This window comes from Pistacia vera, unplaced genomic scaffold (assembly GCF_008641045.1).
Source record: "Pistacia vera cultivar Batoury unplaced genomic scaffold, PisVer_v2 Contig1133, whole genome shotgun sequence".
Taxonomy (NCBI): domain Eukaryota; kingdom Viridiplantae; phylum Streptophyta; class Magnoliopsida; order Sapindales; family Anacardiaceae; genus Pistacia; species Pistacia vera.
In genome coordinates, this window is record NW_022195175.1 from 366,273 (window position 1) to 389,001 (window position 22,729).

Consider the following 22,729-nt stretch of genomic DNA (forward strand, 5'->3'; position numbering starts at 1 on the left):
CGAACGAAGTTCAGAATCAACAACGGAGTTTTTTGTTCGTAACGAGGGAGAGATAGAATGGAGTTCTTCACGAAGTTCGAGACAAAAAAAAGTTTCTCTATGGCCTCCTCGTTTTGAGACATTATGGCTTTTGGTGGTTTGAATAAAATTGCATCACACCATTCAACAAGCCACTGAAATAAGGAATTGATACAAATAAAACAAGAATAAGATACACAAGTTCCAAGATCCAACACTACAAAAGATTTCAAGGAAACCTTCAAATTTATTCAACATAGATCAAACTAAAAAAAAAAAAAATTAATCAATTTTCATTTTGTATTTCCTGCTCACTTACACAAATACATGTAAATAAAATGCTTCCAAACTAGAAATATAGGTCTAGGGAGGGGGAGGCCCCGGCTCAAAGAGTGGAGGACAGCAGCTTCTGAACAAACCACAGCAGCACAGGAGCCACAAGCTGCACAATGCAGAAACAACCAAAAACAGAATTGAGAAAATCAGAATAAACCTGAAATTTAAGCTTCATTTGTTTTGATATATGTTACCATGATTCCAGAAATCCTCCAGCCGGAGCAGGGGGGGTAGGTGGCAGGAGTGGTGTGCTTGGTGGCGGAGGTGGATCCATTGCTGACCCAAGAAGTTTAATTTGGGAAAAGACTTTGCTTGGAGGACAGTTAGATGGGTTATGTACAAGTTGAAGTTTTTATATGTTGAAAATTGCACCAACCTGTCTTCAAGTCAGACCTCCATTTCTGGTATCTACCATTCAAAGAGAGATCTCAAGATCTACAGCCAGCTAACACATGAGCAAAGTAAACTGTATAACATGAATACGTAGCTACTTTTACTAGTAAATAACTAATAATTTTGGAGCATTCAAGTTCTATCCTAAGAGAGAACAAGATTTGTAGCAAAATAAGCAACAACAAAAAAGATGCGTTTGAGCCATATTGACCCTTGATTGTTCACTAATGTAAAGTATTCTTTTCCTCCATTGACGTTATGAAATTTCAGAAGTTCATTTCTTGGCTAACTGAGCTCAGTAACATTTCGATACCATTCTGATACACAAAGTAAACTCAGTTTAACTCCACAAAGCCATAATTCCAAACTAGTTGAGTTTCTACTAACAAAATCAAAGCAAATTGCTATTACGTATAATGCAAATATTCCATGGACTAACTGATATATATATTGACATGTTCAATATCATTTATGAACATTTTAAATTTTGAATTTCCCATGATTTTCTGTACATAGATACAACGTAATTAGAAACATGATAATTTGGTGAAAACCACCTGTGGATGTGAGACTATATTTTTTTTCTGAAAGAAGCCGAAAAGAATTAAAATGAAGCAAGTCCACAGAAAAACCTCCTTGCTTCCTCTATTATAAACTCCTCCAGCCTAGAGCAGCAAAAAGAAACCAAAATAAAACTTGTAAACCAAATGTACATAATCTGGATGAGTTCTTGTCGTTGCTTTTTCCAGAATCATTTGCCCTTAAAGGGTAGTTCTGTCAGGGAGACTTAACATTTGCCATGCAGAATGACTCGAATCGAGGCTCAGTTAAGTCCACTGTTTCATCATCTGGAGCACGGCCACTCCTTGCTTTCAGCGTTAGAAGGATTAACCTCTCCACATACTCAGCTGGAACTGTTTCTACTTCTATACTGTTGCTTCCTGTACAAAGTTTTTGGTCATTCCCCAATGGTGGCGAACAACTAGGTGACCTAATAGATGCCACTTGCCCCAGCTCTTGTGCATCTATGGATGCCTCTATTAGATTGTCAGGTGTTTCTGTGACTGGCGCGCCGGTTGAAGACATCTACAGTAAACAAGAAGTATGGAACACTTGTCAAGTATCTAACAACTGAAAAGACCTTTACTAAATTCAGTAGATGAAAAGATATACAATATACAAAAAAAGCAGGCAACTATTGAGAAAGAAAAGGGGAACAGAAGGTGAATGGACTCAATAAACAAAGATCTATTAAATGCCACATTATAGCAACCAGTTAAGCACACGACAAGGCATGAAGTAATAAGGCCCATTTGATTTTGCATGACATGATAAAATCTCTAGAAACGGTTAGGTATAACAAGAGAAATTGAATCTCGGCAAATCAACCCTCATAAAATAGCCCAACTAGATTAGATGGGATATATTTGCTGGTACAGACTATCCTATTCCACAAGTTCTGGAAATAAGATGTGCAGTCGAGTTTCAAGCAACTCAAGCACATGTCGATAATTGTGCAGATGCAAAGATGAAAAATAATTTTAGGGTGGCACAAATGTGAATGCTTATAATCATATTACACACATGATCACAATTGAAGGTATTATAATTGTTGAATTCCTAAGATAAGAATGTGAAAACTTAGGAGTTATCTAGGCATTATCTAGTTTTTAAATTTAAAAGTTAGGATAATCCTAACTTAAGGTTATCAAGATATCTAGAGTTAGTCTATAACTAGAGATGTATGATATGTATTTTTTTAAGTGAATAAGTGTGAATAAGTTTTTCCTCTATTTTTTCAATAATATCTTTGGAGGACCATCACCAGTAAGGCAAAGCAGGAAGCTGTTAACCAGAAGAGAAAGTCTAACAAAAGTCAATTCTATAGTGCAAAAGACATACTTGGTATATGTTTATACCTGAAAGAAATTCACTGGAATGTTTAATCTTCTGGACTTATCTGGGGCTATGGTTGAAAGGATTTGCACAACCTCAGTCATGGTTGGTCGTGCATCAGGGTCCAACAGCAGGCACTCCCTTGCTAGGTAAGCCATTATCTGCATTTCTTCTTCTGGGAAACTCCCTTTTAAACGTGGGTCAGGCAATTCTGATATCACTTGGCTACTATCCTGTAATCGAGGGGTTGCCTATACAAGATGAGAGATACACAAATTACATCATGTTAGACATGAATTATGTATCTTAGTAATAGTTTGCAACTTGAAACAACGGAACCATGACCATGAGAATACAAATTCACTGCTTAAAAACCAGGGAAACTAAATAATTGGAAGTGACAGGACAGTTATCGCCTAGTTTGAAGAAGACAATACACTCCACACCAAAGGTGGATGCATAAGAGTAATTACAAGTTAAGAGGCTTCATCATGGTCCAAGATGACCCAATGTTTGTGATGGCCTCCAATGAATCATCATAACAGGTAAAGGTGAAGTTTTGAAATGTAAAAGCATCATAAGAACCAAAACTCAACCTAGGGGTTGTATTCATACAATAAAATAATGATGATTCTTACCCAAAGGACAAGGCTTTCTTCCCCTTTATTAGTTGATTTATGGATTGGTTGCCGGCCAGTAATAAGCTCAAGTAAGACAACCCCAAAACTGAAAACATCTGACATAAGAGACGCCCTTCCAACAATCGCATACTCTGGCGCAAAATAGCCAAAAGTGCCCTGCATTCTTGCTGGAGAACTGGAACAGCTGGGAAGGCCATCAGCTCTCAATCGTTTAGCCATACCAAGATCAGTTATCTGCATATATTTAATAGTTATCATGTATCATAAAGACTCAAGAAGTCAACTAATCTTTTCCTTTTTCACAAAAAAAAAAGAAAAAAAAAAAAGAAGGTGATGTTTTCCAGATATCAAAGAGAGTAGATGTCTAACTGATTCAGCTGTATTCATGATTAAGATAACTTTTTGATACTTTCTCTTCTTCTTAGAATTTGATATCTGTGGTGCAAAAGTCAAGATTCTTACCTTCGCTCTCCAATTCTCATCGAGAAGAATATTTGTGGACTTGATGTCTCTATGCAAAATTCTAGGAGCAGCTGCTTCATGGAGATACTCCAAGCCCCTGGCAGCTCCAATTGCAATCGCAACACGAGTATCCCAGTTCATGCTCTCCCCCAACACACCATCCAAACAATCCCTCAGATTTCCGTTAGGCAGGTACTCAAAAACAAGTAGCCTTTCAGCATGTTTCCCTCGGAACTCCGAACAGTAGCCTAGCAATGGAACCACGTGACAATGATGAAGTCTTGATAACAAGTCAACCTGAGGAGAACAAGAAATCGTCAACTTCCTTCAGTGATGCGGAGCATAGTTATTTGTTTTTTAAATCATTTGAGAAAGAATTGGAGTGTAAATAAGATGTTGTTTAACCAACAAATGAAAACTAATAGCACATCAAGATTGCAACCTCTGTTGAGAAGACAGAATCTGCATCAGGCCCTCCCTGAGTTTTGAATCTCTTAACTGCTACAATTCTACCATCTTTGAGTTGACCACGATATACATAGCTGCTTCCTCCATGTCCTATAAGGTTGGAATTGGAAAACTTATCCGTTGCATGCAGCAATTCAGAGTATGAGAATTGGATAATGGTTCCACGAATAGTGCATGTCTTGTTCCTATAAAAAGAAGTATTCTGAAAGCACCCTGCAAAATTGAAGATAGAGAGTTATAGCTCAGTATCAAATTAAGTAAAAGATGGAAATACGTTATACTATGTACAAAGAGCAAGATATAAATTTTACTAAATTTCAGAAATAAGTAAACTAAGAGAAATAGCCAAGAAACGGATATTTGATAGGTCATATTCAATCATAAAGAATCCATTTTCATCATGCAAGCAAGTTAAACCATTATATTAGCTCATCTACCTGTGACAAGATTAATTGGAGAGCCCATGTCAACTCTAATATCTGTAAATGAAGAACTCCTGTGATTTATTAAGTTGGTAGCACTATGGCAACTTGTTTCTTTATCTGATGAAAATTTTGGTGTTTGGATATGGCACTTGTCCTTCCGATAAATGTAGCACATTGCCGAAGTAAGAAACGCAAGTGTTGTGAATATGACACATAGTAATAGAATAATCACGACAACTTTACTGGAAATGCGCTTCCCTGAGGCTTTTGCCTCATTCACACTGAGAGAACCTGATAAGAATCAAACAGATACCACTCAGGTAAGCTCCTGAATTCCTTTATTCATGCCATCATATGACTTGAAAATATGAAACATAGGCATCATCCAGAAAAGAGGTAAGTGTATACGTGTATAGGGTAAGTTTCTGAACTCCTGAAATTGAACACCATCAAATGACTTAAATATGTATATAGGGTAAGATAATGCAAGCCAATATATTATTATATGGAAACATGGGATGTATATGAATCATAGGGGGAAATGTTGCATCTTGTAATAGATTACTTATTCTAAAAATACCCTCCAGAAAAGCCTAACGTACTGGTTCATGTTGTATACCATTTTAACCCAGTTGATCAGTTATGAGAACATTAATCAACATTCTCTACAAAGAGAATAAACATTAATGAAAGGACAAACAGACAAATAATAAATTTAAAGGGAGCATCTGTTCACACATTGTGCAAGAAAAGAGTTGTCCATTACTTGCCATTCTTTTTCAGAAGTCCAAGCTCTAAGATGCACAGCATAGATTGATCGACAGGCCATATACAAATTGAAATAAAACTCAGTTTACTAAATGATGTGGCAATATATATAATACATCAATAAAAGGATTCCACAAACTTAATCAACTGATAGTTTGGGCATGACAAATGACATGATTTAATGCAAAATTCATCAGAAGATTGCCTCTGTCTATATAACAACGACAACCTTTTATTTTTAATACCCACACAAGTTACATGTTATGGGGTTAATAGGGAAAAAGGTACCAGAAGTGCAGTTGCAGCCGGTAAAACAGGTTGTATCATGGCTGTTGATTGCAACTTTAGGGAATCCATCAGCGGCACATACACATCTCCACCTACCTCCACTCGATCCTCCAACTGCTAGAGAAAAGGTTTATGCAGTTAGTCTTTCTAATACTGTAAAAGATTATCAATCATGGTTCATTATTATTCATGATACACGTATGCACTCACATGCATAAAAATGGCCTCAGCGCACAGTTGTACTAGGTCAGGTAACAAAATAATTAAAAATGGCTCAACTCAACTTAAAATATTAGTCAGAAACATGACAAACTTTTCATGGAATTAAAAATAAAATAACAGTAATAAAACAGGTGGCGAAGGGGTGTGTGAAACATATTAGAGTGCTGAACAGTCATTCCTTCAAATTTGTTGGTCAAAACCATGAAAATAGGACATAATAAAATACCAGAAATGTTTCCAAAGTGCATAAAAAAATATTACCAAATCCTACTTAGTAAAACATAGTCTGCCATTAATTACAAAATTCAAGAGCTTTTAAACTCAAAAAGAGTACAAACCTAGATTGCTTGGCCCTGAAATATGGAAAATATTAATAAAAATAGCAATAATAATACTTTGTATAAGAAACTAAGAATTTCCCATGCCGGGATCTTTTATTTTTCTCCCCTTCTTTCTAGATTAGCACATTTTGACATAAAATTTCCCTGAAACTTATTTTTTGGTCAAATTGTTGCGCTATATTACATGGCTAGGCCCCTGCCCTCCCCTTAACCCCCTTGAAAATTTTTCTTCAACTAAATTAGCAAACAAAAAATAATGTTTAAAATACAATAACAAAATCATGATCTACAAAATTTTTAGCAGAAACAATTTATGCTATATGCAGTTTGAACTTCTGGACAATTATATCTTAAAAATCATAGGCGTACCTGGATTGCAGTCACAGGATGTAGAACAGTTTGATTTCAGAATATTGCTCTGGTTTCCTTGATTTGAGGAAGAACATGTGCATGTCCAGTTGCTTACACCTGAGGTGCCAGAAAGATCATCTGCTATGAATAAATTTACTACAGTGAGACCTTCATAGCTATAATATATATGATACAAATTATAGTGAAAGGCCATTGTACGTAGCCCCTTCACTTATCAAAAATGATTTTTCTTTTTATAGGACACAACTAGTATATTGAAAATGAGAATTAAATGTTACAATGGTGGACAAGGTGCCCACAGTAAGAGAGTCAGATCTCAAAAATGATTCATCCACTGCACAAAGAGAAATATTATGAAGCTTTATCTACAAACAAATTCTTATCTTAGGGATGTCAGAGGTGATGATAGGATTTTGCTGTTGCAGACATTTTATCTCTAAAGGGTCATTGCTTTGGAGGTGTGTGTCAATTGAAAAACAAAAGCATTTAGAAGCTTTGTTGATACAGTAACAGTTTAGAACTTGGTGAACACTTATGGAGGGTCAAGGGATTTCTGGGTTGTATCTCTGATTTCCTAGAATTACATTATAGGTAATAATTAGCAAGAAAAAATTTAACAGCACAAACATAAAATACTGACCACAAAGGCTTTGCTGAATCCAGGCCAAGCCAACAAGACAAGCAAGGGAAACTTTCACTTGGAGCTTCATTTATGCCAGTCCAAACACTAAAGAGAGACAAAAAGGCCTGTCACTTGAATATTCTAATTTCATAATGAATTCAGCAATAATATGAGAGCCTTCCTTTCCCAAAAGCCTACAGATATTTTTCCCTATCCTGCCATGTTAGTACTTTGTGATCTTGGAGGAGAAAATTATGAGTCCTCTCCTAGAATTTTGTTGATTCTGAAAATTCTAAATTCTGAAAATTCTACGGTGATTATGTTACTTACTACTCAAGGCGTTGCAAATTAACAACAAAAACTCGAGCAATTTTTACCAGTATTCTCAAACTTATTATTATAAGGGAACTAGTCAAGTCTTGATCAATTAAAGAAAGAGACTCGATAATCATTTAATTAGCAACTTGAAAAGAAACATGAGATTCATATTTTTATTCCTTTTAAGTCCATTTTGTCATTTTCTTCACAAACAATACTAAAGCCTATCACAAAAGGCTCAGGAAAATAATTATCTAACCATCAAGTTGTATGAAAAGCAATTACAAGTAGTTTCAGAAGCAGTCAAACGATCAACATTTTTGGATATTTCATCCAAAAGAGCGATATGTAAAAAGTTCTAACTATAATAAAACATAAATAAGCAAATAGAAAGAATGATGTATATGTACCTTCATTGGGGGCCAGATGTCTGTGTTTCCCACTTCTTTGTTCTCAGATTGCCCTATCTGTACAAAGCAAAATATAACAGAAACTTAAGAGAACAAATGTGAAAAAAAGACCGTGATGATTCAATTAGAAATAAAAACGCGAAAATCAAGGTAAAAAGAAAATGCCAGAAACATTTATAAATGAAGATACAGTAGTTAACATCCATGGAAAGCAGATATAAATAACCTGACACCAGAGAATCACATATGGAAATTGTTTGAACAAAAAGGATTGTTTGGAAGCTCTTCGGAATCAATCATATATTTACAGTGAATGAAAGTCAAAAAAAATTGGATAGATTAGTTTAGAATGCGATATTTTGTGAGCAATAGAAATTGCATATAAAGACCAAAAAAAAAAAAAAAAAATTCAATAGTAGAAATAGATATGCATATGGAAAATGAAAATGGAGGGGTAGGAATTGAAAATTTTCATAGTTGGCCAACAAACACTAAATCTTCCAGTTCTTTTCATCTATGAAATAAATTTAGTAACAAACACTCTACACAATCCAGTAGCAATCAACAGTAATAAATTAGCTTCAGTCAGTAAGATAATGATTCACAACTAAAGGTCTTAAATGCATAATTGTTTGTCCATCCAAAGAAAAACGCACATGAATACCATTTCATAAAAGTTACAGCATGTTTTATAGTTACATCAAACAATTAAGATACACTGTCAGCAGGGTACAAGTCCTTTTATTAAGTAATGGCCCCTCAGGACTAATTACAGAGCCGTTCCATCAACATTTTCCAGAACAAGAAAAAGACTAGCGGAGCACTTCATTGAAGATTTAAATGAGAACTCTCAAAAAGTCAGAAAGCATACCAAGTTAGTCCAAACGCTGCAAGAAAAGCAAGAACCAAGCAAAAGAAAACAACCCAGAAGACCAAAAGATTGGATGACAATAAAACTGGACAAACCAATCACATTAAAATCTGTGCCAAAGTTTATAACGGGAAAAGCAAAGATACAAACAACAGCAATATTGAATAGATAGAGATTGATGTGTTTATAAAACAAAATGCTGAAAATGAGATGGAATTTTTCAAATAAACAAATTAGCCACCTCTTTGAAAAGAACCCATTTGCAAATTTGAAAGAGACTACTCAACCATTTTCCAGTAGCTAAAACACTGCTTAGGATTAATAGCCCCAAAATTATGTAACGTGGCTACAGTTTAAAAGTGGGAAGTTTTAAAAAATCAAACGTATGATGTAGAAAACAAACAAAACAAACGCCAAACGGCTAAGAAGACTTGGCTTCAAAGCGATACGTTGAGGTGTGGGCACTGAAAAGTATAATTTCAACGTTAAGCTGAGCAGAGTGGAGCCCATGAAAGTGGGTGTCGCCTGTGGGGATCGAACAGACAAGGAATTGCATCGTAGTAGGCCCAAAGTGATGTACACCGTGTGATTTAACTATTCCATTAATGACATCAGATGAGATGAACAATAAGGTGGGGTTCGTCGGCAGCGTAATTATCGTCATTAAGATTATTAATCACACATAATGAAAGGTGGAATCTTGCCAAGTTAAATGAGTGTAAAATGTAGAAGTAAAAACGGGAGCAGGTGATTAATTTAGAATTGAAGAAGAAATAGCGAGAATGGCGTACCTAAAAAAGAATGAAGATTATGGTTTTTGTCTACATGTCTCATTCAAGCAGCAGTGATGTATCTCCTCAGCTCCAGAAGGAGCTTGAAAGAGACCAAAGGAGCACTTTCTTAAAAATTTTGAAGAAATGGGAAGATAGGAGAAGGACAAATAGCCATGGAAGGCAACAGTTTTGAAGAGAGTGAAGAAGAAGAGGGGCTTAAAGGGGTTCTGAAATTGAAAGATGATGCACTGTTGACGAGGTGGCGCAGGTTCCTCGCTTTGTGCAGAAAGTGACGTGGCGTTGGGTATGTGTAAAGTAAATCTCACCAATAATAGTAGTATTACTATTACGCTTTCCGAGTTTGTATTAAGCCTTATAAATCCGCTAAATTATATGATTAGGAGAAGAGCTGCATTTCAGACTATGAATTATTCTAATTATAACTATGATATTTATTTTGAAAAATTGGAGATGCCTGATTAAAGGTAGGTTTATGATTGGAAATAAAATATAAAAAAGAATGGGGCTATTTGATATGAGATGATATGCATTAATTGATGTGGGACAGGGCAACCCATGAAGGAACTACTATAGCTTTGGGATTTTTATTATTTTCTAAAACAATTGCTAAAACTATCAAAAACTAACATTAAGAAAGTTTAATGTAAAAGAGCACCTATCATGGTTCCTTAAATTTGAGTTCTCTTCGTGATAAGAGAGTAAAAGAAAATTTTAATATGATTTTTTGAGTTTAGGTTTTCAGGAATGCTTATAAAATTGTCTACTGAAGCTTTTACTTGTCCCTAATTTTGAGGTCCTGAAAAAATAATTAAGATCTCATCCCAATATTCTGGTCTTCAAAAACAAAATTGAAATACAAGCCCGCCTTTTGTTTTGAAAGAGATTATGTAACAGTAGAGTGATCAGTTGGTATCAAACCAAATTATATAATTAAAAGCAAGCAGAGAACATTGTTTTTGACGTCTTTATGTAAAGTAAGAGCTAAGAAGACTTGACAAGCCGACTGTAATTCGTTTAACTTTAGAATAATTGTTAGTCTTTTTATGATTTCTTTTTCTTTTTATATCTATATTGTCGTTGATTATATGCTACTAATTGAAATGAATAAAATTATGAATTCATACAGATGGTAATTAAATATGATAACGAATGGTTTGATTCTGAGTAAATTTTCAAAATCCAATTCCATTTATTAAAACCACCAAACTGGACCACTCAGTTTAACAGATTGGACCATAACTATATTTCCAGAGTCTTTTTCAGTTACAGTTACAGTTACAGTTAAAGTTAGTCATCATCTATGACTTTGTCTTTTTTGAGTTTGATATACAGATTGGTTTTGTTGGAGGATTTTTGTCACAGTTGGTTCAAGAGAAGGCCATGGAAGATTGCGTTGCGTTAGAGGTGATTGATACGCAGCAAATGTCAGGCTGATGGCCTCAATCCATGCTTTCCAGTTGTAGTACATTTTAGTTTTTGTTGACTAAAGGCCGCCAGTATTGTTTGCTCCTGACCTGAACTCTATCAATAGTAGTAGTACATTTAGTTTTGATGATTAAAGGCCGCTGGTATTGTTTGCTTATTAGGTGGCAGGCACTTTCAAAAGCTTGCTTAAAGGAGAAACAAAACCTATATATATATATATATATATATAACAGTCTATCAAGTGGGACAAATTCAGCTTTTAATAAAAATGATATTCTAATTTATTTTCAACACAGAAATTAGAAAACATGTCAAGAAAATGCATCTAATTATGTGCTACGTTTTCTCTATTTTTCTCCCTCTCTTACGGATGTAATGTCGTTTGCTCAACAGATGACATATCATTTCTTCAGAAACAAGTCGTTTTTTAAAATTCTGTACGGTAAATGTAACTTAGGTCCACCATGAATTATATATTTACATAAGGGCTTTTAAGATAATAAGGAAACCAAAGGGGGTTTAAATGATATTTGCTTTGGTTTTTATCGAACACGACATGTTGTTTGCCGTTGCATAAAAACGACTTGTCATTTTAATAGTTAAAACGACGAGTTATTTTCTTTTTTCTCTTATAAACCATACGTCATACAGATAAATAAGAAATCACTTGTCGTTCAACTTGTCATCCATTTCATACTGTTTGTAAAATTAATTGACAGGTCATTCTCTTAAATGGACAACATGGCGTTTACTAAATTGAATGATTGTCATACGTATAAAGAATATCATTTGAACACCCTTTAGTTTTTCAAATGACAGAAAAAACCAAAATTATTGATTCTGGGGTGAATCTAAATGATATTTACCATAGAGAATTTTAAAATTTCAGGGCATACAAAAGTTATCCTTAATTCATTTTTAAAAATATTATTTCTCGATAACCCAAATCGTTTTTATATAGTTTTTCACTAATAGTCATTCTAATTCATATAATATCAAATTTAACTTGGACACATCATATTATTGAAATAAATTGCAAATCAATTATTTCAATATTAATAATTTTTTATTTATTTTTTAAACAATATTATTGTTTAAATTGTTGTAAAAATATATGATATTTACTAAGGTTTTAATTATGATCAAATATTTGAAATAAAAATTATCTTAATTGGAATTCATACTCTGTAAGTGAATTAGTTAAATTAATAAATTAGAGGTTTTATGTTAAGATCGAAAACTGAGCCTAAAAATAAAATAAAATAAATGACTGTTTTTGCAGATATAAAACAGATTTGTATACTTCGTATTTTCTCTCTTCTTCCTAGAAATTGTTATCTGTACGACTTACCCTGGCTCTCCAATTCTCATCTCCAAGAATATTTTATGGACTTGATGTTCTAATTAACTTTAATTATTTTTAATTATAACTTCTTCTTTTTTCTTGTATCTTTTGATTATTATTTTTAAGTTTATATAAAGTTTTAGAGGGAACATAAAAAAATAACTGGGTACAATATTGGAAACTTCTAAGATACATGTAAAATACTTAATTATAACATTGAATACTATGATTGAATTACATTACGGAATAAATTAAATGACAAATATCATAAAAATAAACTATTAGTTTCACTTGATAAACTTGCAAAGATAACCATAAAATTAATCAAAAACATTTTATCACAAATGAAATGAGCATGCATCTTATTGGGCTACGTGAGATGAACTTGAAGTAACATGGGCTCCGAGCGCAAGGCAACTAATGATAGTTACTTATCGTCCGTTTGGTTCATTATTCTGATAATTTTTAGAATAATATTTTGAAAAAAGTTAAATTGGGTAGGTATTACGATGTAGGATTTGAAAATTAATAAAAATACTTTCTATGTTTGTTTATTTACTAAACACCCCCATAATAAAATATTAAAAGTTAACAAAAACACTCACAATCCACCCATTAAATACGGACAGTCGGTCACCACCGCCGAAGGGTGGTCGGAGTCGCCGTATCGACGCATGACTGGCTAGATCTTGCAGGTCGTGTGTCGATATTTTTCGACCGGATCCACACTGCATTTGGTTGTCAACAACGACCATATCTTGGCCGTCGTTGATAACTGACTACGGCCAAACGGCCAGATCTTTGACTGTGAATCTGACCGAAAAAGGCTAGATCGACACACTACCGACCAGATTTAGCCGGTAGTATGCCATCATACCAGATTTTGACCACCTTCCGACAGGGTGGCCGGAATCTAGTAAATGTGGGTTACTGGGGTGTTTTTGCAATTTCTAAAAAAAAATTAAGGGTGTTTAGTTAAATTAACAAATTTAGAGGGAGTGTTTAAAAGAAATTGAATAATATAGAATAATATTTTGAAAATAAACCAATTTTACTGTTTAATTTTATTGGGAAAACTTATAATGCTATTTGGGAGAGTGAATCAAACGAAGCCTGTGTTCACATCAGATTCAGAAACCTTCATGTATATTATATATAATATAACCAATTTTTAAATAATATACTTTAAAAACCTTTGGATGTGTTTGGTACACTTTTTTAATAGGATTTCTAAAATCATATTCTAAATACATTTTAGGATAGGATTCTAAGAATATGTTTGATACATTATTGAAAAACATTTTCTGAAAATATTTAAATTAATTTTTAATCCTCTACATTTGTTAATTTAGCTAAACACCCCTTTAATAAAAGTTTATAAATTAACAAAAACACCCTCACCCACCCAATCGACAGTCGACAGCCGACCATCACCGCTAAACGATGGTCGTCAATCGCCGAAATGGTGCAAGAATAGCTGGACTAGCCAGTCATGCGCCGATCTTGCCTTTTCCAGCCATATCCATCGTGAATCTGGCCGAAAAAGGTCAGATCTACGACCAAAATCTATCCGTCATCAATGGCCAGATAGATTTAGTCATCAATAATCATTTCCAATTAGATCCACAATGGATTTAGCTGAAAAAGGTAAGATTGACACATAACTGACTAGATCTAGCTGATCATGCATTGTTCCGACGCCGATGGCAACGGTTGGCGGCGACGGTCTGCTAGCGAGTGATAGTGAATTGATGGGTTGGAGTGTTTTTGCTAATTTATAAACTTTTATTTTGAAAGGTAATTATTAAATGTTTTAAGTTGAATAGAATATGATTGAATTTTAAATTGAATAGTTAATACTAAAATAAACACATTTTTCACTAGATTTAATAGGATAGTAGAATAAAGTATGAAAGGTGTACCAAACGCAGACAAAATTTGCGTTAAAAAAGAATCCCTCGAGGAACAAAAGTTGCAGATATCAAGTATCAACATCAATATATTCATTTAGAGCAAACAACATATTCCTACCTAAGGTTTAGCGAAATCCTGAGTTGATATCCTTGATTGCATTTATTTCAGATTCTCACCCTTAAAATAATGTCATTTATGTTATTTTAACAAATTTTTAACTTTTTACTGTAGTGCAACGTACGTTAGCATGCTAAAATGCGTCGGTGCTTTCTTTGACAAAAGATAGGCTCATTTTAGCAAAAAGCGGCTCACATTAGTAGCATCCGAGCCGACGAATTTTGACTTTTTCTAACTAATTCTAAAGTTCAAAATCACTTTCGAGACCATCGTTGGACTCCCTACAACCTCCTCTACAAAACTCATACCTTCACTTGCCAACCTCACTCACCGTTTCCGACCACCTCTAACAGTCACTAACGATGTTAGTTTAAAGGAGGAAATCTGGAATAAATACAACTAGAGATATCAACTTGGGATTTCGCTAAACCTCGGGTGGAAATATGACGTTTACTCATTCATTTAATACTCTTAGATCACTCAGAATTCAAAGAAACAAAAGAAAGCCAAGCCATAATTCTTATAAACTTGGCCACAAAATTGAATTTTTTATAAAATATATCACTTTCGCACAAAATTCACCAAACCGTAAAGACTAAGGCTCTGCTAAGTTGTTGCTCTGCTTAAAATGCCCTCTTTCTCAATCTAGATTGATCGTAACTAATAAACTTCTAAACAATAAGAACAATTTGTCAAAAGAATCAAGAGCAGATATACCATATCTTATATTTAGTTGAAGAATTCACCCCAAGTATCCCCACAATTACATTTTTATACCCCCTCTTCTCAGGAAATGCAAAACACCATTTCTGGATATGTACATCACCTCATAACCAAAATATAAAAAAACTCCCACTTTTTCCTTTTCACCATTTTCCCCCCAAACCCCATATCTCACCTATTGCCCAATTCTTATTCATTTACATTACAAAACAAGGAAATATACCCATGTGAAACCATCCAACCTCTCTCTCTTCAATTTATACCCCCACTTCCCAAAACCACAAAAAGGAAAACAAATAAGTCTAACAAAAACAAAAAAGGTCCATGGATATAGAATATGTGAATGTAGGGTGAGGAGAATTTTCAAGATAACTCTGAACAATTACCTCGGCTGTGGACGGGCTGGAAATGAGTGAGCTTGGCGGAGTTGTTTGCGCTGAGGCGGGGGAGTCCCCAAGATCATGGTTTGAGACCTCGTCACCATGTCAACCATTGATGGGGTTTGGTAAGCTTGCACAAGGCTTGTACTATCAGTGGAATCACCACGTGCAGTTGCTCTTTGCCATGAGTGTGAGCTCAAACCAGATAAAACATAAGCCCTTCCAGATGACTCATATATGCGGCGATTTGCCATCCTTTCTTGCATCTCTTTCAACTCAGCACATAATGCGACACATAACCTGTCACGAGCCCGAGCAGAGACAGTTTCAGACAGTGCTCTACGGCAGCTCTCCAAGACAGAGACTGCATTTGCTAGATCACCATGTTCAGCAGCAACTCTAGCCTCAGCCATTGCCTCTGCTGCACGAAGCCGGTTTCTTTGCCTGTCTACTTCCATAGACACTACTAGTTGCCCAGTGATTGCCGGCCTCTGGATCTTTACATCAGTAATTTCATCTGAAATCACCATTTCTTTCGTAATGGGATCTCTAAAAGCACATTTTACCTTAAGCAATGTCATATCTTCTCTAATACCACTAGCTGGAATGTCCATTGTAACCAGAAAATCCCTTTCTTCTTCAGCATACAAGTCTCCCACATCAATAGAACCTGTTTTTCCATCAGGCGTCAAGCTGCTGTGGTAACTTCCTGCTTTTATTGAACTAATTTGCAAACTTGGATGAACACACTCAACTTTAACCTTCACCTCCTGCACAACCACACTCAATAATCCGCCAATACACTGTGCAAATGCATCCTGAATCACACCCTCAGCTTCTATGAAAGAAAATGTGCCCCCAGAAATCTCAGAGATTGAATGCATTGAGGCAGCATCATGGTCTGCGCCAAACCCAAATGCATGAACAGGAATTTGGGTCCCAGTATCACCATTGCGATGGATTGAAATAGGAAGAAGAGACTTGTAATCTGTTCGAGAATGAGCTGCACCAGGACTACTGACAGTATATGTATCCTGTCCATCAGATAACAGTATGATACTACCTACTGGGTTCTTCCACTGGCGATCTAATAACACTTTGGCACCCTTTTTTAGCCCTTCAGCAATATTTGTCCCACCATTTGAAGTTAGAGAATTAACAGCTTGTAAAGCCTCCTGCCTTCCTGTCTCAGTCATCCGACGGAGTGGGAAAAGGCGACGGGCAGTGGAAGAGAAGGCAATGACAGAAAGGCGGTCAGAGGGGCCAAGATTCTGAATCACAAATCCCATTGCTCTTTTTAGCAAAGCAAGCTTGGTACCTGCCATGCTGCCACTAACATCAAGCACTGTGACAAGATCAACTGTAGCACGGGAATTTTCAGATGTCGGCACCTGGTTGCTGCAACTATTATGTCTTCCACTACTAAGAGGTGCTTTCAGATGGATTAGTATATTAAAATTATTATGCGAAACAGCATTTGGGACAGCTGAAACTTCTGGATATGTTTTGACCTCTAATTTTCCAATAGAATTATCTTCAGTAGCATCTGTAGTTGGCGTGTTACTACTCTCAGTAATCTCGTGTTGGTGATCCAAAGCTTCATCATCATTGAAGACAACAGGTTCAGGAGCATGATAAATTGAATTAATCTGCCTGCTCACATCTAGCTGAGGGGGAGGGATTTGTCGCAATATACTCATCCAAGCATCATCACGAGACCAACCTACAGGATTGATTCTCGACCTTCCATGGGGAAGATCAGATGCAGGACTCTGAAATGGAACTTCTTTCCATTTTGCTCTGCAAACTGGGCAAATTTGGTTCCCATGTTTTACATTAGAAGTAATGCAATGAAAGTGGAAAGAGTGAGCACACTCTGCAGTGAAAATGGCATGGCCTTGGCCAGGTTTGATGTTGGTCAGACATATTGCACAGGTCCTCTGCAGTTTAGAAGAATAAGCTGGTGAGTACACAAGATCCACACAGGTATAAGATACAAAGGATCAAGAGAAGAATTACAGAATAAAATATTTAAGCTACTGACATAAATTCATCCGAAGATGACAGAGAGAGGAATAACGGCTATACTCAAAATAACTAACAACAAGTTTACCCAATCTTAGAGAGACAAAATGACAAGGTTCCCTGCAATGAAAATCAATTATAGTTGATTAATCAAAATTTCCCCCTAAAATTACATAAAATACCTTTAAGCATTTCATTGTTAGATACCTGTATCTCTAGAGAATCTACAAGCTCTAAAAAATTTTAGTAGTTCAAAATGACTTCATTTAAAATAAAAATATTTAAAAATTTTGACACTTATGCTCATATTGCTTTGCCCCAAATTTTGGAAATATTCCACAAATATCTTAAGGTTCTCCAAGTGTTGAAATATTTCCAATCCTAGTACAGCTATAGGGTCCCCTAAGTCTGCCACATCTGGTTGAATTTAATGAGGCGCTGCAAATCCCAGAGTTTTAGAACTTACATGACAGTAATGAGAGATTTACGTCAAAAGATAGCCTATCTTATTTCAGTAAACATGAAATTATGCCGTCTGGAGAAGCTCTTTCCGTAACATTTAGTCACTGCTCAAAGCCCTCTCTTAATTAATGGATTTTCACTGACAGGTAAAACAGTTTTGCAGGTCCCTATCTGCCTGTAATGTTAGTTAAAATGGGTTTCAAATATAATACTAGCATTGGGACTTAGTTCCAATGTTTCACAATCCCAAGTGCCATGGCTTTTAAGTAACACCACCACCAGCTGTAAGTTGGACAGTATTGAAAATTTCAAACGTCACTATTTTCTATCACTGACCCCCTTTGTCTCTACACAGCTCTATTATTGAGGCTGGTGCATGAAAAGAAGAAATAGAATGCAACCTATCTGCACCACAAATCCCCACATCAAGAAACACAAAATCTTGTTAAAATTCGACTTCACAGTAAATCAACAAAGCATCCAAAAAGAAGTCAAAACTTAGGTGGTCAAACCATTATAAAGGTCATAACAGGAATTAAAAATACAACCAAGGTGGTGACTTTTCCTACCTCAAACTAATGATGAATCTTTCAACACAATAACCAAAAAAATAAATCTAAGCACAAAGCTCATTAAAAGAAGAAAAATATTAGTGGGTTCACTAAATAAAAACTTAATTTCCCATTTCTCCACAGCCTTTTTTTTTTTTTTTCAAACAACATGAAAAGCAGAGATAAGAGCGATATAAGATGTTAAGAGTATATGTGGAAGAGTGCGGTTATGTTAGGGCGAGGAAAGAAAGCACTTTTCTCATCAATGGAAGGAGAAAAGTTAGAGAGGTACAGTGATATTGTATTCCTTTTCTAATAAGCCAAAGGACAATGGTCCTTAAAGGGACTAGTCTACTTTATCCCCACCAGAGAAGTTGAAAATAACAAGACAACAAATTCCCATCTTCTGAAAATTCAGAATCTATCACATTATCACTTACCCCACATCATAACACCCTTCCAACCATATCAATTTTCTATAACAAAAATTTCCACAGTAACTGTACCACTAGCATTTTATACAAATATACTACCACCAATAATGATAAGATATATTATTCACACATTTTCTATTACTTGGGTAATATTCGTATAGCGATAACCGGTAAATTCCAGTATCGCTACCGGGATTCTGCTCCCGGTGACATATCAAATTGACTATATAAGATTAACCGACAGATAACCATAATAGCTAAAATAAAGACTAAATTAGCAGAATATGAAGCTCATAAAAGGAAGATTGAATTGAATTTAAGAAGTTGAAATTAGTTAATATCAAAGATAAATCAAAGGAGATCCGTTAATGACAACAGAGATTAAAACAGCGAAAATTAGCAATAAAAAGAGCATTATAATGTAAGGCGGAAAGAGAGAGATGGTGATCAAATGAACCTTGGAGGACTTGGACAAGCGGAAGGCAGAAGACGAAGGGGAAGGCGTAGAAGAAGGTTGAGGGAGGGAAGAAGGTGAAACGGCGTCGGAGAGTCCCGGTTGAGTGGAGCTGGGAGAAGTTGTGGAGTCTTGTTGTTGTTGTTGTTGTTCAAGTGATTCAGGAACATATAAACACATGTTAAGACCAAGAGCGAGCTTGGCTTTTCTCCATTTGCTTCCCATATCTTCTGAGTAAGAGATCTCAAAGTGAAGAGCGTGAATATTTCAGATTCAGATCTTGAACTTGGAATGAGAAGGAGGAGCCATAGGAAAAAAGAAGTGGTAAAATGTGTGTGCTAAGACACTGGTATATACATGGCATGAATTGAATTGAATATAATATAAAGTTGAGAGATTAATGTTAGAGTTTTGGAACTTTATGTGGTGGATAAATTTTTGTTTATGTAATGGGTGATTGGTGGGTGGTGGTGGTGGTCAGAGGTGAGCAGCCTTTTTTTTATTTTTTTTATTTTTTTATTTTATATTATTTAATAAGAGGAGAGAGAGAAGGATCGATCGTGGGGCTGACTGTTGAATCAACAAAGTTGGGGGCGCTTCTGCTTCAGATTCAATATATATATATATATATATATATATTCGTCAAATTGGCCTTGTTTTTTGTTATTTCATAAATTTTATGCAAGATTTGTTTTTATTTTTTTATTACATGAACACTTATTCATGATATACGTATCTCTGTATTTAATCGATAACAAATCTTATGAATTATGATACATGGTATTTTTAATTGTATATAACACTTGGCATGCTAAATTTTAAAAGGAGAAAAAACTTATATAAAAATATCAATGCATTTATGAGTGGTTCGACAGAGGCTCTTGAGTGTTATATTCAAGAGATATTGAGTTCTAGTTTCTTCTCGATTGCTAATAGGGTTAGTCACTAGAATTCTTATCCGATTGATAGTTTCAGGGTTCTAAGAGATTAGTTGAGGCACACGTAAGCTGGTTCAGATACTCCCAGTTATAACATCTTTTAATGATTATCATTAATTTTTTATTATATGCATATATTTTAAAGAAACAAATTATGAATAACATGTCAATATACATACAATAATATATCACTTTAAATAAATATTTTAAGATATTTAAAATGTACATAATTTTCCAAATGTTATTAGTGGGTACTTTCCTTTTAAGTTAGACATGATTAAATTAAAATTTAAGGAAGAGTAATTTTCAAAAAAATACAAAAAAAAAAAAAGGTAAAGCCAATTAGAGCTTACCCTTAAATATTGTTAAGGTCGTGGAGTTAAATTCAATCAAATTTGTTAATGAATTGGGACATGATTTTCCTAATATGTTTCTTAGTAGAATTGTTATCTTTTTTTTTAAAAAAAAAAAAAGTTATTTGACTAAAAAAGAAATACAATTAAGAATACAAATGTAAATTATATTAGGAATTAAAATAAAATCTTATTAAAAGAGGAAAATTTGAATCCTATTTAAAACAGTATCTCATAAATTACCTATGAGAATGTGTTAAATCTTATAAATATGTAAGACAGAATAGAGCACGTGAGAGAACCAATTTTTGAGTCTTGTAACTATTTTATTCTTTATAGTGAAATTGTACAGCAACAAAATTGATGTAATTCTTATGCGAAAAGTGAATCATTATAAATCATATGTTTGTGTTTGATTAATTATTTTATCATTTATTTTCATTTGCATATGGATTTAAATTTTTGCTAACATCCAATTAAATCTCCACAACAAATAGAAGACATTCCACTTAATTTCCAGCCTGTCGTTATCTCCAAAGACATTTTGTTTGAAAAGTCACGAGTTTCTTGTTTTTTTATTTTTTATTTTGGTTCCTTTTAAATGTGTTAACAACATGATTCTCACTAGAAGGAGTTGAAATGCTTTTTGGCCAAATTCTAATTTTTTTTTTTTTTTTTTTTTTTTAATGAGAAAAGTTAGTTGTAGTTTGTTAAAATTAAAATAAATTCTTAATAAATAATAAATAATAACTTTAATTAGTTTCATATATTAATCTCCCTATGGAAATTAAAAGCAAATCAGAACCGTCCAACTTGAGATATAATAATGACAATTGCTTGTCCACTCTAATCTTTTACTTAAAGCACCTTTTAATACATAAATTTACCAAAACACTTATTAGTTAATTTAATTTTAATTTGGAGTCCAAGTGGATTATGTACAAGTCATTTTCGGATAATTACAATTACCCATAATGATAATGTTTTTAGTGGCTTTTTTGACTTAAATTGAAAAGGCAATCCGGCCCCATGATCATGATGGAAGACAGTTGGGTAAAATCAACGGTTCTGATTGGATCATCCATTGATAATGTTAGTGAAAATGACATTTTGAAGAAGCTTATAGAGATTATGTCACCCAAATGATCAAAATTGTTGAACTATAATATTATAGTGTAGTTGTTCACTGTTTTTGTCTTATATTAAAAGTTGTATATGGATCTTCAGCTACTTTTAGGTTGGTTGGCCATGAATGATCACAACTATTCATGGTATATTAAAGGGAAGGAGAAGAAGATTAATTATTTTACTTTTTTTTTTTTTTTTTTTTTAACCTAAGCTGTTGCCAACATGACTTTATTTTTAACTAGTATGATGTTGGATTAGTTGAGTTATAAATTGTTAATAAGAGACGTCAGTTTTTTTAACTATCTCAATTGATTGTAATCGAGTTAGAATGGAGTTGTTCAAACCGTGAGTTTGGGTTCAATGAGAACGCTAGTTTTGATACTTGTAAAAGGGCTAACAATGGAGTGTTTTGGCATGTTCTATCTGATGCTCAAGTCAGTATTATATTTCGCGAGGTATTTGGATTATAGGGAGTAATGCAATGTTTACACTCTAGTGAATGAAAAAACGTTTATACCTTGTGAATATTCACTTAAACAGACTTACTAAAATGAGGATTATCTTTAGGATGTGTATAATCTTTTTATTTATATAGGTGTTGTTATTGAATTGTGACATTCGGTGCTATTTTCTTAATTAAGATAAGATCTACCATTTTATTCTTTCCAAGCCCACATAGTATCGTTTTTATAGAGTTTTGTCAACATAATAATTAAAACCAAAACCATTAAATGCATATAAGATTGATGACGAAGAAGCACTAGCTTCACTCATTTTATTAAGACCCTACTAGGGCAGCCGGGCAATTATCTTGTTTGACCAATTGAAGCTTCAA

At 34.3% G+C, this 22,729-nt stretch overlaps 2 protein-coding genes across 8 annotated transcripts; both read right to left on the reverse strand.

Moving 5' to 3' along the window:
* Positions 1-174: 174 nt before the first annotated feature.
* Positions 175-9,930, reverse strand: LOC116143752 (receptor-like serine/threonine-protein kinase NCRK). 7 transcript variants are annotated; one of them, XM_031429227.1, is made up of 12 exons: positions 9,643-9,930; positions 7,981-8,037; positions 7,271-7,357; positions 6,628-6,750; positions 5,696-5,809; positions 4,652-4,930; positions 4,189-4,427; positions 3,747-4,043; positions 3,282-3,518; positions 2,667-2,894; positions 549-1,833; positions 175-460 (listed from the first exon to the last, which is right to left on the reverse strand). In XM_031429227.1, the coding sequence occupies exons 3-11, from the start codon at positions 7,338-7,340 to the stop codon at positions 1,525-1,527; spliced, it is 1,896 nt and encodes a 631-aa protein (XP_031285087.1). In that variant the 5' UTR covers positions 7,341-7,357; positions 7,981-8,037; positions 9,643-9,930; the 3' UTR covers positions 175-460; positions 549-1,524. The 7 variants fall into 7 exon arrangements, with proteins under 7 accessions (XP_031285087.1, XP_031285080.1, XP_031285064.1 ...); XM_031429220.1 differs by lacking the exon at positions 9,643-9,930 and adding an exon at positions 9,093-9,214; XM_031429204.1 differs by lacking the exon at positions 9,643-9,930 and adding an exon at positions 8,852-9,019.
* A 5,044-nt stretch (positions 9,931-14,974) lies between these two features.
* On the reverse strand, positions 14,975-19,905 carry LOC116143862 (E3 ubiquitin-protein ligase WAV3-like). Its single transcript, XM_031429315.1, has 2 exons — positions 19,479-19,905; positions 14,975-17,489 (listed from the first exon to the last, which is right to left on the reverse strand). Exons 1-2 carry the CDS (start codon positions 19,698-19,700, stop codon positions 15,552-15,554), a joined length of 2,160 nt encoding a protein of 719 aa, XP_031285175.1. The 5' UTR covers positions 19,701-19,905; the 3' UTR covers positions 14,975-15,551.
* Between the last annotated feature and the right edge of the window lie 2,824 nt (positions 19,906-22,729).